Source organism: Biomphalaria glabrata, chromosome 3 (genome assembly GCF_947242115.1).
Source record: "Biomphalaria glabrata chromosome 3, xgBioGlab47.1, whole genome shotgun sequence".
In the NCBI taxonomy this organism is placed as follows: Eukaryota; Metazoa; Mollusca; class Gastropoda; family Planorbidae; genus Biomphalaria; species Biomphalaria glabrata.
Genome location: NC_074713.1, coordinates 42,862,589 through 42,877,344, shown reverse-complemented (window position 1 = coordinate 42,877,344; position 14,756 = coordinate 42,862,589). Strand labels below are relative to the sequence as shown.

Below are 14,756 nucleotides of genomic sequence, written 5' to 3'. Positions count from 1 at the left end.
TCAGCTTGTAAATTCTCTGTGTATATAGCACCTTTGGTTAGTTTTACCCTTTTTTATCTACATCATTTAATCATAAAACAAGCAATGGCATTTCTTTACATCATCAATTTCAGGCCTGGGGGGGGGGGGGGGGGGGAATGCGTTTTCCTAAGGCCCCAAGTGAACAGCACATTCCAGTTCCCTACACTACATTTATGTATTTATGTTGTCTTCTAAATATAGAGAAATCTCAATTTTATTTTATGAATTGCATAATATATTTTATTCCTTTTCAATGTAGAGAAATGACAGTGCTACAAAGTATCATTCCTTCCTGTCTCTCTCGGAAAAAAAAGATTCTACGTCTAGCTTTTTTTTTTTTGTTATGATTTTGGAGTATAAGAAGTATTTGTGTTTAAATTCGCACCGCGTCTAAAAGGAAGCGAAAAGGACGCAAGGCATTTTGAAAGTAAGTTGACTTAACGAAAAAGAAGGAATTTGCTTAAAAATACGGATTTGTATGCTATTTCTTTTTTTTTTATGCTTTTTATATAGAATGCGTCCTTTTGGGAAAATACCGAAAAAAAAAAAATTAAAAAGGTATGATAGAAAGCTTACGTTTTTTTTTGTGTGTGTATTGCGGTGGTCAGGTTTTGAATCTATCAAAACCGGTTCTTAGCAAGCGCCTAGGAGGTAAAAAAAAAAACACAACAACAAATGTACGAAATTTCATGCGAATCCGTACGACAGTTTAAGAGATCTCTTGATCAATCAGTCAGTTAGTGGTAACTTAGAAATATAATATAGATAATGCTTACAAAACACATTATTAAGCTACCTAAAGACAGTCTTTTATCATCTATCTATTAGAGTATTTTTTATGTGTTTATTATTATTTAAATGCAATTCTTTCCCAAAACTGGTAATAAGATAAATATATAACTTACAGTTAATTTAATAATAAGATTGAAATGATGCTAAAAATTCACCAAAAAGAAACGCACATTGATGCTACTTAATTTTTTTTAATTGGTTAAATTCAATAGTTTTAAAAATATTTATTATTTCATTGAACATTTAGTTTGTTGGCGCCCAGTAATATATAATATCAACAAAGAACAGATTACGCCTAAGTGAGATCCTCAAGATATTCTAAGGGAATCTACTCTGCAGCGAACCAGTCGACAGATACAGACATCTCCTTATAGCTCTTTGGCGTGGCACCACTTTCCAGGCAGGAGATGGTGCTGGTCATCTTTCCATCGCTGCTGATGGACAAAAACTGTGGACAACTGGAATTCACCGTGGGACTGTAGGTGGTGGTGGTGGTAGTGGTGGTAGCGCAAGGATTCAAGAAGCTCGTGATGCTGCAGAAGACCCCTTGTATGATTAATGTGTCGCTCGTGCCCGAGCTGGACTGGGTCACCGTCATGGCGCTTTCAAAATAGTCAACTGCTAGCTGTCCGCTCACGTTACACTTGACTAGGGAGCCTATAAAGGACAAAGCAGTGAGTAGCATCAGCAACTTGGATGGAGCAGAACTGTGTTCAGTCATATGAGGTTGCAAGTTAATTTTACTCGAATACTAGCAGAAATACCCGGCGCCCCAGGGATTATTCTGAAAGCCAAAACAAATACTAATAAAAACTGACGTAAATAAATGTTCATTAACTTTGGACTCACCGGGAATAGGTGGAGGATTTTAATATATCTTATAGCCTCCGCAATGGTCTAAGAAGCATTCGTCCCAAGTTTCATCCAGATTGGTCATGCGTTATTGATTTCTATAAGGGACATACCTACATAGGGCTAAATATATTAGACACATCTATAATACAAGGCTGAACTTTATGTACAATAGCGTGTAGGGCAGTGACGTTTATTTAAGTATAATTAGTACAGGGCTGAGAGTTAAATTTATTTGAGGACCTCTGGTTATGTACAGTCATAGTTTATATTTGGCTTTCTGTGGTCTACCATAATATTTCATAAAAAAGAGATTTGTTGTTAACCGCATGCGTTAATTACACCTCTTAAAATAGATTTGACTAACTTCGAATTTATTTGTAATGTCAATTTTGAGCACTAAAACTATCAACTAGTAAGCCTAAGCCTAGAAACAGAAGGTAGTCAACTTATTCCATTATGCTTTACAATTAGCGGGGTACAAACTAGGGACCATCGAAAAGACATGTCCCGAGCACATACCAAATGATTAGATAGCCATATCAATAGTTAGCAACATGCGTTCATATAAGTAAAGTTCTCCTTTCAAGCTTTGCAGTCTAGAGGGCAGATGATATTAAGGTCATCTGTTTCTTTGGCCAACGGTTAACGAGCAGGGTGTCATGTGGCCAACACAACGACCGACCGGTTTACTTTACCGAACTAAAATCAGGTATCCATTACAGTTGGGTGGACTAAGGAGCGCCCAAAAATTCAAATCTTCACCAAGACTCAAACCCAGGACCCCAGCTTCGGAAGCCAAGCGCTTAACCACTCAGCCACAGCCACCCCGTCAAATTTATTTTTAATTTGTTTTTTTTTTTCGTAGAAGGAGAATGTACTATCTATGTAAAAAAATAATGTATGTACTATAGTTATATTTTATGTCAATGACTAAAGTATACTAATAGTGTAGTGAAAAAAAAAGTTTTTTTGTTTTATAAATTATCGTCAGAACGTCTCGCACCAAAACGTCTCGTACGTGCGTATTTCGCACTCCTCGCTTGGCATGCCATTGTTCCATTGGTATTTAGTTCTAACGTATTTATCGTCTAGACATTTCATTGACTGGAGAACTGAAAACAAATGCATTGTGAAATAGTATTGCTCATTTTGACTGTTTCAATGTAAGTATCAAACGTCTGGTAATTCAACAACAAACTTACCATCGTAAGAAATCTGCAGACTTTCACATGTGAAGAAATGCAGTGAGCTCGAATTTTGAAAGACCTTCACCCTGATCTCACTTCCGTTAGCAACCTTGTCCTTGAGCCGAGCCAGTGTCGTCTGATTGGGAGAGATCAACGGGGCGACGGTGGAGTGGACAAGAGTAAAGTTTTGCTGGTCGGTAAACCACGTGATGATTGAGGTCGGTTTGTCAGTGGCCTGGACTATTTCTGAGTCAAACTGTACCGAAAACTGCTGCAAAAATCCATCCGTCGACATGATATAGTGAGATCTTGAGGAGACAGGCGAGCTGCCGGGGTATTTTCGGTCAATGTAGTTTGTCACATGGGCGGTGATGATGTCCGAAGAGTTGACGCCGATGTAAGTTGGGTTGGCATAGATGACCTCAGATGGAGTTGCATTAAAAGCGACTCGCACTCTCTTTCCAGAGAGAATAGCGCTTTTCAGCGCCGCCATATTTCCAGCAGGTGTCGACGCGATGAAGGCCCAACAAGGATCAGCGTACCAGATGAAGTCTGTCGTTACGGATTCATTTTCATTGCGAACCTTGTTTATATAATCCCACGAGGCGAGGTCAGGCATACCAGATGAGCGCACGGTAAGGAGTTTGACTTTCTTGCCTTCGTAGTATAAGGATTGGGCATGGACGATACTTCCAGACTTGATAATGATATTGGCAGCGAGGAACCTGATAGTGCTGTCTACCATTACAATATTAATGGTCGATCCATTATCGACAGCTTCCGTCAAGGAAGTTGTGTTGGACGACTTTGATAAGACTTTCACCTTGTTTCCAGAGCTGTTTCCACACCTGAGCTGCACTAGCCATTGGCTAATGTTGGCCACTAGTGTACTGCTGGGTAAATTGCCGTCGTTGTACTGCTCTTCCAATAGCGTGCTTGTGTTGGAATAGAAAGTGCGCACCGACACTTTGGCGCTATACATACCTGTCATGTAGACAGGGACAGTGGCCAACACAGGAGGCATCAGGGTGGACGACAGCGTGAAAGAGTTCGTGCTAGCCACGTAGGTGGAGTCTCCCTGGCTGTACCGGAGTTTCACATTACTCCCGACGATAAGCATCTGAAGGATCGTCTCGTAGTCAACGACGTTTGCGCCACCGTCAGAGATCAGCTTCCGGGTCATTCTACATGGCGCGAGAGCTGCAGGCAGAAGCTTGACACACGTGGTGACCTGCGAGCCCGGCAGAGCAGCGACGTTCGCGGGGCAAGGAATGTCCTGTGAGAGAAGCAAGAGACATGTTCCTGGGATGGCGAAGACATATTTCAAGCACCAAGGAGACTTGGAACAGGAAGTGGCGCAGTCAAGGCGCGACCTCCTCACCAAAGCGATAGGAGAGAGCAAGGAGGTATCATTATTTAATCCACAAGTCTTCCAACACTTGTACTGTAATGCTACTTTGGTAGAGTCAACCTGATCAAAGTGAAACTGAACACAACAGAATAATGTCAACGGAAAAGCTAACGCCTTTGAAATATACATGATAACTTAATTTTGACCATGCTTAAAGAATTTTACAATCACAAAACTCCGAAACTAAGATTGTATTCAAATGGCAGATCTATATTTTACGTTAATGTTCTGTTGTCTAGTAACTTAAGAATGTTCAGACATCTTTCAAGTGAAACTGTCCCACACGCAAAATATTTCGACGCAAACGAATGCAGAAACAAATATTCTGACAAATAATTTGGTGCAATGTACAAAGTGGTGGGTAGCAGACGTCAGACGACTGAAGCATGTTTCCTGTTCTTATATATTCATGAAATCGCCCAGAGACTGCTGGGAATTTTTCTTTACATTTTAGACGTCTGTGAAAAAAAAAAGCTGACTTCCGCTAAACATTTCCGTCGCGCCAATCACAGAAATGTGATCTCCAGTGACATTGTTTTCTATTAGCCTGGGCTATCCAGTGACTAATCTGACATCATAAAATCCACATCCGTAAAATATATTGTTGTTTTGCTTCTGCTAGAAAGGACAAATAAACAAAAAAAAAAAAATAAACGAAAGAAAAGATTGTTTATTTTGAAGAACGTTAAGAGATTGTAAAACTGGCGCCAACATAAACACGAGCCTGTACACAAATATTTGATACTCTGTAACACATTTTGACATTTCCAGATCGAATCCAATCATCTTGATGCAAGTTAAAACATAACAACCAGAATGTTTACAATGCACATATGTGCAGTGCAGGGCATGAGAAGAATATGAAACATACATGACATCAAGAAATATTTTTAAAAATTTATACATAGAAATTGATAAAATTGGAGATTTTTTAAAAATCTATGGTTGATATGTATAAATAGCTAGCTATTTGGTGAATCCAGTGTACAGAAAATAGGTAGTGTTGATTAGCGATGTAATTTAGTAGGTATAAGATACATTGTGTGAACTTTTTAGCACTGGACAATCACATTTCTAAACTATTCTGCCTATAGCGTAAACTAATTTGTATACCGGTATTTAGTTGACAGCAGTTATCTTTCAATAGTGTTCTTGGCATTGTTTAAATAAATCTGAAATGTATCGTAACTAATTTTCCAATGAAATAGATAGGCAGACAATAAAGTGTGTTATGCGGGTACCTCAGAAATCTGAATAAGAAAAATGTAAAAAAAAAATTATCATACCTATACAAAAAAAAAGTTTATTTGAAGGAAATAACATGCCATTAAACAATTAAAATAAAAAAACAACAACTTTAAAAAACAACAAATCATATAATGAGTGAATGGAGAATACCGTTCCATTGCTTACTGTCTCTAAGTATTGCAAGGTTTATCTCCCCGTAGCTTGATACCTTTTTTTTAAATATAAAACTCAATTAATTGGCTACGACTAATTGATTAACTAATTGGTTAATTTTATGATTGAATTATGGGTTGTCATCGATAATGAATAATTGTGCGAAATTTCAACTTGATCCTAGAATGGGAAGTGAAAGAAAAAAAAAACGCGTTAAAGATTCCACCCACACAGAGTGAGAGGAAGTCGCTTGTTTTTATAGATAAACGATTTATAAATGTCTACAATTAAAATAGTTTACATCAAGCGTCGCATTAAAGAGCAAAAGAAGATTTCATTGACATTTGACAATGATATCAAAGATGTTCTAAAACAATGGACTGGTATCAATGATGTTCTAAAACAATGGTCTGGTATCAAAGATGTTCTAAAACAATGGTCTGGTATTAAAGATGTTCTGACAAAATGTCTCTCTGTTTTATTGTGTGTGGGGAGCATAGCATAGATCGTTAGCTAACTAACAAGGGTGCTCGAGTTCAACCCCGATACAGGGCAGTGAATTTTAAATAGAAATTTAACTCCAGCAGATCTGTTTGCTGAGCGTCCAAAGTCAGCTCCAAAACCTTCTCCCAGATACCTCTTCCCGTCCCACGCTCACACAAGAGATTGGGCCAGAGAGCTCTGAGCATGACAAACAGCCAGACAGCTCTGAGCATGACAAACAGCCAGAGAGCTCTGAGCATGACAAATAAGCTTTACAAACACAAATAAGATATAAAAAAGGCAAGATACAGGCAGTCTACGATTTTATTGCTTTGCATTGGTCAGAAACAAAATAACCGTACGAAATCAAGTCAATATTCCTACTGCTATCACAAGTCTGTATTCCTACTGCTATCACAAGTCTGTATTCCTACTGCTATCACAAGTCTGTATTCCTACTGCTATCACAAGTCTGTATTCCTACTGCTATCACAAGTCTGTATTCCTACTGCTATCACAAGTCTGTATTCCTACTGCTATCCCAAGTCTGTATTCCTACTGCTATCCCAAGTCTGTATTCCTACTGCTATCACAAGTCTGTATTCCTACTGCTATCACAAGTCTGTATTCCTACTGCTATCACAAGTCTGTATTCCTACTGCTATCACAAGTCTGTATTCCTACTGCTATCACAAGTCTGTATTCCTACTGCTATCACAAGTCTGTATTCCTACTGCTATCACAAGTCTGTATTCCTACTACTAAAAACGTCAATGTTCAAATAAATCTTTGCATCAAAATTCGGAAATCGTCGTAACAAATCTTTTTCTCATTGTTCTTGAAGAAAGGACTTAACATTGCTTCGGCTTCCGGTGTACTCAGATTGACCCCTGGAGATTTCAGTAATAACAAGACATTATTTAGAATTATTTTAATGCAAATGATTGAGATCAATAATTAGGTTCTTGTACACAAGTAAATGATGAAAAACCATCGTTCACGACCCTAGAAGACTGAAGCTATAAGGACTAGTACACACATGTAGAGCTATAATTCCACATTAAAGACTGTGCGCAGACATCAAGATGTATATATCTGTGGTCTATTTCAGCAATAAGATTCTTCGCTTGCCTGTCTACTCTATTGCTTCTTCTCATTTTATTGTTGGAGAGTTCAGACGAGTAGTCATATATCTGAGATGAACTGAACAGTGGTGTCCAGATGAGGCAGCTCTAATATAGTGTTGCTCCTTTAAGAGGGTTTCAAGCCAGTGTATAGTCTTGGTCGGCAGCCAGTCTAGGAAATGGAAACTCCGAAATAAAACCTACAACTACTCTTTGTTCATAGCCGTCTCAGACTTCTGTGCCACTGTCAATGACATTTAGTATAAAGAGTGGTATTGCCTGCGCAAGCCAATCATTGCTTTAAAAATACTGAGCGCAGCCTGGAGGAAATGCAATATTAAGCAAATTTCAATATTGCATTCCTCCTTAACCCTGGCCTCTTGTTAGAGTATCTAGTTTTGATGGACACGATCAGCATTCTCTTTGGACGCTCCACAAGTGTAAATTTCACTAGTCCAAATTTGTAGCTTCCAGAACAAATATTTTCTGAATCTGCGTAACTATTCTGGGATGAAAAAAAAATATACCCCATTTATGTCTGGACAGAATACTAAGTGGTAAAGTACTTCTGAACCGAGTAGTCCAAGGTTCAAATCCTGGTGAAAACTCTGATTTTTTTTTCGGGATCTTTAGGGCGCCTCTGAGTTCACCCAGCTTTAATGGGTACCTGACACTGGAGAAAAGTTAAGGTGGTTGGGCGTTGTGCTGGCTACATGGCACCCTTGTTAACTATGGACCACAGAAACATCTGACCTTTACATCATCTGCCCTATAGACCACAAGGTCTGAAAAGGAAACTTTACAAGACGTGTCGGGACAATTAGTAATAGCATCGTTTTTCTTAAAATTTGGGCTAAGAGATGGTCCATTTCTCTGTTATTCTACTCCCTATTATTATCTTAATTTCTTCCGGGTAGTGTGGAATGTTTGATTGTACATTTTCCCATCTTGGACCAGTATCTATGCTTTTTCAGTTCATTACAGCTTAACATTTTCAATTATAGTTTGTTATACTTGTCATAGCTATTCGCTTTCGGTTAAAAAACTATGATAACAATGTCATAGTTATGACATCATTATAACATTTATTTAAAAGAAAAGGAAATAAAACTTTCGTTTGTGTTTCTTCCCAATACCCATCTTAATGCCCAACTTTCCAATGGAACTAGCCCCCCCCCACACCCACACACATTTGCATAACTAATGGTTTAAAAAAAATTAAACTCAAAGTAAAAAAAAAATGATGTGAAATGAATCGTTTCTGTAGCCAACTTTTTTTTTCCTTTTTAGCCTCTTCCTTTTTCTTTTTCATTTGTTTCTAGGCATCCATTGAAGTAATTCATTTCAGGATTCTCGTTTCCATTCAAACTTTTAGTCGTCAATGGATTCTAGCTCAAAGCCATTATTTTGACAGCTGACAGCCACAAGCTTAATAAGAAAGCCTTTCTCAGTTTTCTGTTAGTGTACTAAATACTGATAGTTACCTAATAACTTCATGGAATCCTTGAACTCACTAGGGGAGATAAAGCCGTCACCGTCTCGATCGAAATGAAAGAACATTGAAAGGGAGCCGTTGTCTCCAGAAGCCCGGATGTATCTCTTCATGAAAGCCACAAACTCACTGAAGTCAAGGTAACCATCCCCTGCAAGACACCAAGCCAAAATTGTCATTAACATTAGTGTGTGTGGTCAACGATAACATTGATAAGTGTATGTGGTCAATGATAGCAGTAAGTGTGTGTGGTCAACGTTAACTTTAGTAAGTGTGTGTGGTCAACAATAGCATTGGTAAGTGTATGCGGTCAATGATAGCAGTAAGTGTGTGTGGTCAACGTTAACTTTAGTAAGTGTGTGTGGTCAACGTTAACTTTAGTAAGTGTATGTGGTCAACGATAGCATAGGTAAGTGTGTGGTCAATGATAGCAGTAAGTGTGTGTGGTCAATGTTAACTTTAGTAAGTGTATGTGGTCAACGATAGCATTGGTAAGTGTGTGTGGTCAATGATAACAGTAAGTGTGTGTGGTCAATGATAACATTAGTAAGTGTGTGTGGTCAATGATAGCATTAGTGTGTGTGGTCAATGATAACATAAGTAAGTGTGTGTGCACTGTGTGGTCAATGATAACATTGGCCTGTGTCTTTTCCCAACAGTAAATTTTGACTGGTTATAATACTTAACAAGGAGAAGCTAGTCTAGTGTGGAAGCTTTCAAAAAGATGATTCTAGAAAGGCAAGAAAACAAAAGTCCAAGTCAATTCACTCTCTGTAAAGGAGCTCATGATTTGCTCAAATTCAGAACATAGGACAACAGGTACCGACATGGAGAACAACGTTGAAATAACAAATTTGTCAAGAATTTAAAACAATCAACAATGAGCATCAAAATATTGACAAATAATAAACATCTCCATCTAGATTAGGTCGGAAGCTTACACATTCATTTTATCACTTCAATCCTGACAAAGAGAATGCCACGTTTAACAATTGATGATTTGGCGATTTATCATTTCTTTAAATTATGTTACAAACATATTATGGCCTGTCTGTATAATTGTATACTTTATATTGCAGTGTCAACAGACATAGAAAAGTAAAATGTTGAGGCAGCTTCTTCTGGCCCAGCATTTCTATTGGCACAATGCCTCCGTTCATGACGAACTAGGTCAAGGCTAAAACTAGTCACGTGTACCTACCATCTAAATCAAACTCTCGGATCAAAAATTTGGCGTCATCTTGGGAGATGGGCATGTCCATGTCTCTGAAGACTGTGCAGATCTCATCTTCGCTGATCAATCCATCCTTATTTTTATCAAAAACAATAAACCCTTCTTTAACATCTGCGTAGTGAGGACAGAAAATCATCAGCGGTTAAATGAACTGAGTCAGTCAGAGACAGAGTGGCAACAACAAAAAACAAATCTATTATATCCCTAATACAACAAGATACAAATACAATAGATAGCAAGATAGCAGCAGAGGCGTAGTTGGTGGGGGGGCAAGATGCCCCGGGCACCACACTTTGAGGGATGGGCGCCACACGTAAAGAAGCGCCGAAAAAATAACAATTGTCGTAGATATTTCAGGTAATACATTTAAAGGTTATTTGCATTTTATTATTATTAAATACTTTTTTATTTATAAGCCTATATTTCGATGTGTTGTTCATGGAAAATGGAGGGGGGGGGGGCGTCAATCAAGTTTATTTCCTCGGGCGCTCATTGTGCTCATTACGCCTCTGCATAGCAGGCCTATCAACTGACTCTGAGTGTGTAAATTGTGCGACCACAAAGGGCCTGAAGGCGTCTTGTGATATTATGCATATGAAGCAGGACGTTTTGACCCAGCTCTTTTGGCGCGAAATGTTTTAATCACATTATATATGTTCATTTTATTGTGTCAAAAGAATTGTATAGTTCAAAGAATTATGCATATCTATGGTACATGTGTGTGTTTTGTGTGTTTAAACGTATTTTTAATGTAAAGATGTTTTTTTTTATCAACTACATTTGGGATTTAAGTTTGTTGTGTAGTCATTGTTATATCACTAACATTATAATGTATGTGTGGCGAGAGACTTCAGCTCGCATGGTTCAAACCCGGCACCATGGAGACGCTATGTCCCGAGCTCATACAATAAGACCAGGCAGCCATCTAGAGTTTGCAATAAGCGTTCAATTAATAGTCAAAATTAGTAAAACTGTTTTTTATCTGGAGGTGTTGGAGAATGTATACTTTATATACTTTATAGCATAGTGACATATTTTTTATTAAAGAAAGACGTGTTTTATAAATTATTATCAGAACCTTTCGCCCCAAAACAGCTGTGCCAAAACATCGCGTTCCAGCGCTTTTTTCTGCATCAATAATGCTTTTCTGCAGTTTAAGAGTACAGGAAATTGTTTGACTTACAGCTGCAAGGGAGGAACCTTAATGAGGCACACTCTTAATTTGTAAAATGGGGGCTTCAACCATACTTCAACGCCAACGAGCACAGGGCCTCAATTTTACAACGTCCGAACTTACATTTTCAGTTCGTACCAGAATTAGATAAGATCAGATCACTAGCCTAAATTAATTCTTCTTCTTATCTTATGGCTCAAAATATTCTCAAAGCTTTTTTTTTTCTGTAGACAGTCTAACAATGATATGTTATTTTATCACTCTGATGGGAGGCATGGCATTATTTGATAGGGAAACATGACATTTATTGATAGCATCTAAGTCAAGATTTTATAGTTAGGAATGAAGAATAGTCTGTATTTTGAACAAGATAATTGGTAAAGTAAATATAAAAAAGAGCATTTTCTATCACAGAGTATGAACAACATTACAATTTCCCTAAAATTAAAGAGTCCTATATCAACTTTCAGTAGTTCCAAATTTTTGAAAGGCTTTGGACTCAACCCCACAAAAAACACAGGTTTGTATGCTAAAGATTCAAATTCAATTAAATTGATACAATTAACGATGTGAACATTATTACTTCATCACTAAATATTCAACTTTATTAATAAAATTAATGATGTGAGCTATATCACTATCATTCAACTGAGTTGATACAATTAATGATGTGAATTTTTTTTTTTGCTAAACATTCAACAGAGTTGATAAGATTAATTACTATATACTCAGGTGAGTAAATATTATGAATGGTGTGAACTTCATCACTAAACATTCAATAAAGTGAATCAAATAATGATATAAATATCATCAATTGAGATTTCCAATGTTAATTTGAAAGAATATTATTTTATGTTCAACCAAAAAAAAACATTACAATATAATAGATAGATTCATTGAGTATTTCCTTTGGCAATATGCACCATATGAAGTATTTTAGATAATTATTAATTTCAAAATGTATCAATGTATAATTTAATAATTTAAATAATAATATTGCAATAGTTTTAAATGGATATACAATTCAATTATTTTTATTAATAAATAATATTGCTAAGGAAAAAAAAAGAGAGGCTAGGTTTAGTTTATGTCATATCATTTATGATAAATTCTAGTCTGTTAATGAAGTTGTCAAAAAGGTGTACATACCATATAGAGCAGCCTGAAAAAAAAAGGGACCAATATTTCTGACAACAATTTTTGTTTTTATTTATACACTTAGAATAAATACAAATGAAAAATCTAGTAACTTATAATATGTAGTTCTAATAGAAAAGTTCATACAGTTTTGTCTTAAAGAAGGATGACTCAATAAAATATCACTCAGAAGTATTGAATCTAAAGAGACGCAGTTTAATGACTAGATCTAGTTGAATTATCTAAATTTCTAATACTGAAGCGCATTGTTTTAGATCTAGACATATCCAATAGCAGTTTACTATTAGTCACTATCCTAGTAAATGTTACATATGTCTTGAGTAAAGTAATATAATATATTTTTAAGTCGAAATAGTTTATATGGATAGTCCGGTAAGATTAAGGGATATTATTTGACTCCATCAGTTGAAATCTTTTAAAGTTTTTAAATCTTAGAGAGATTAAATGATGATTGGGCCAGTAGGTCTAGGAAAGACCAATCGTCATAGAAGGCCTAAACACTGACCTGCAACAGCAGCATTGTCATAAACTGAGATCAGTAGAGACCAATAGCACCTAACATGGCAATGAGCTAATGGTCTTCACTGCCCACAGGTTGCGATATCCCGGGCAGTGTTGAGGCCTACTATAGTGATTGGTCAGGAATAGGGCTTGAAATTTAGGAAGCTTCACAAACACATTGCATTAAGTTAGCCAATGGCACAGTTAACTTTAGATAACCTGACTTATATTGATGATTTAGATTCTATTTTTAAATAATTGTTAATGCTTAGATATAGAACAGGATTACATGTAGATATCTATATTCAAATAGGCTAGATCTCTTCTATTCTAGCTCTAATCTAGAATCTCTATAGAATATTGATCTATATTTAAAACTAAATAGTATTTTAGATATCTGGTTCTAGATCTAGGTGAAGCCTATTTATTCTATCCTAGGTAGATCTAGAGTCTAGACCTAAAATCTAAATTTATATTCAAAAGATCAATATCTAGACTAGAAACATAGTTCTATATAGGCCTATTGATCTAGATGTAAAGCTATTCTAAAAAACAAAAGACTTGTCTAGTCTAAAATAAGTTCTAGATGATAAATTTTAGATTTAGATTAGTTAAATTATATATATATATATATATATATATATATATATATATATATATATATATATATATATATATATATATATATATATATATATATATATGGATCTCCAGTAGAGTTCACATTGATTGATAAACACTTGGGATCATGAGTAGTAAGAAGATCATAGACAGATCTAGTGAGTTTATAAATTATATATGATATTCTAACTAGATATATATAGACTCTATTTCTAGATCTATATAATATGCCTTAAAATGACTTTATTTTAGATTTAAATATATTCTAGGTCAAGATCTATTTCTAGTGTTAGATCTAGATCTATAAGTTATCTACTGAAGACTAAAATCGAATAATAAGTAGATCTTTTTTTCTAAATAGTTAAATAGAATAATTTCAATAATAACAGATCCTTATGTCTTGTGATCCTTATTATTAATTAGATCTAGATCTATAATGATATAATGTACTTGATTCTAAGATCTATCTAAATCTATTATTCTATACTTAGATCTAACTCATACATGATAAATGATGATACTCAGATACTGTACTCATGATATTCAGACTAGACTAGGGTCACTAGGCCTACTCGTCTAGATCTAGAAGTAGTAGAGATAAGGCTGATAAGCTAAACTTTAATAATAATTTTTTTAACTTACTAACTTACTCATACTATGATACTAGGTAACTAGTCTAACTAATAAACTAGTTATATAATAATAATTACTTACTGTAGTTTCTGTGAAACTCGAATGAGAATATTTACAACAACAACAGCGCCACATTGCGTTCTAGCTAAAAATTTAATTCCATTTGTTGAAGAACCTAGAATCTATAAATTAACTAGACTACACTAGAGCAGTGGCGGATGCGAGCAGAGGTCTAGATATCTAGATCTAGACTCTAGATCTATAACATAAACAAGAGAAAACACAGTAACTGAGTAAAGAGACAGCAGACTTTGAAAGCAAAAACCAGAAGTGCTTCGGAAGTCATGTTAAAATATAGGATTTACAATATTGAATAAACTACGAACATATTAATACATTTATATTCGAGTGATTTACCTTTAATCTTACTCTAGAAACTAGACTGATTGAAATACGATTTAATCGCATTCCTTCGTTTGCACTAAGCCCTAGATCTAAATAAGAAAAGTAATAGATTTTTTTTTCTTTTCTTCCTTTGTTTTTCAATGGGCAATGTTGGACTAGTCCATTTCGTTTCTTTGATTAAAAAGTAGAATCACAAATTGGGCCGGAAGTGGCTTTTTTCCTTATATATCTTTGCATTTTTCAGTTCTCTTTTTAAATTAATCT

General features: G+C 35.8%; 2 protein-coding genes across 2 annotated transcripts; both read right to left on the bottom strand.

The window, feature by feature from the left end:
• Positions 1 to 944: 944 nt before the first annotated feature.
• On the bottom strand, positions 945 to 4,765 carry LOC106063736 (uncharacterized). The gene is made up of 2 exons (XM_013222188.2): positions 2,871 to 4,765; positions 945 to 1,470 (listed from the first exon to the last, which is right to left on the bottom strand). The coding sequence occupies exons 1-2, from the start codon at positions 4,393 to 4,395 to the stop codon at positions 1,142 to 1,144; spliced, it is 1,854 nt and encodes a 617-aa protein (XP_013077642.2). The 5' UTR covers positions 4,396 to 4,765; the 3' UTR covers positions 945 to 1,141.
• A 1,691-nt stretch (positions 4,766 to 6,456) lies between these two features.
• Positions 6,457 to 14,431, bottom strand: LOC106063737 (calmodulin-A-like). Its single transcript, XM_013222190.2, has 5 exons — positions 14,169 to 14,431; positions 12,324 to 12,336; positions 9,968 to 10,111; positions 8,759 to 8,917; positions 6,457 to 7,040 (listed from the first exon to the last, which is right to left on the bottom strand). Exons 1-5 carry the CDS (start codon positions 14,220 to 14,222, stop codon positions 6,928 to 6,930), a joined length of 483 nt encoding a protein of 160 aa, XP_013077644.1. The 5' UTR covers positions 14,223 to 14,431; the 3' UTR covers positions 6,457 to 6,927.
• Between the last annotated feature and the right edge of the window lie 325 nt (positions 14,432 to 14,756).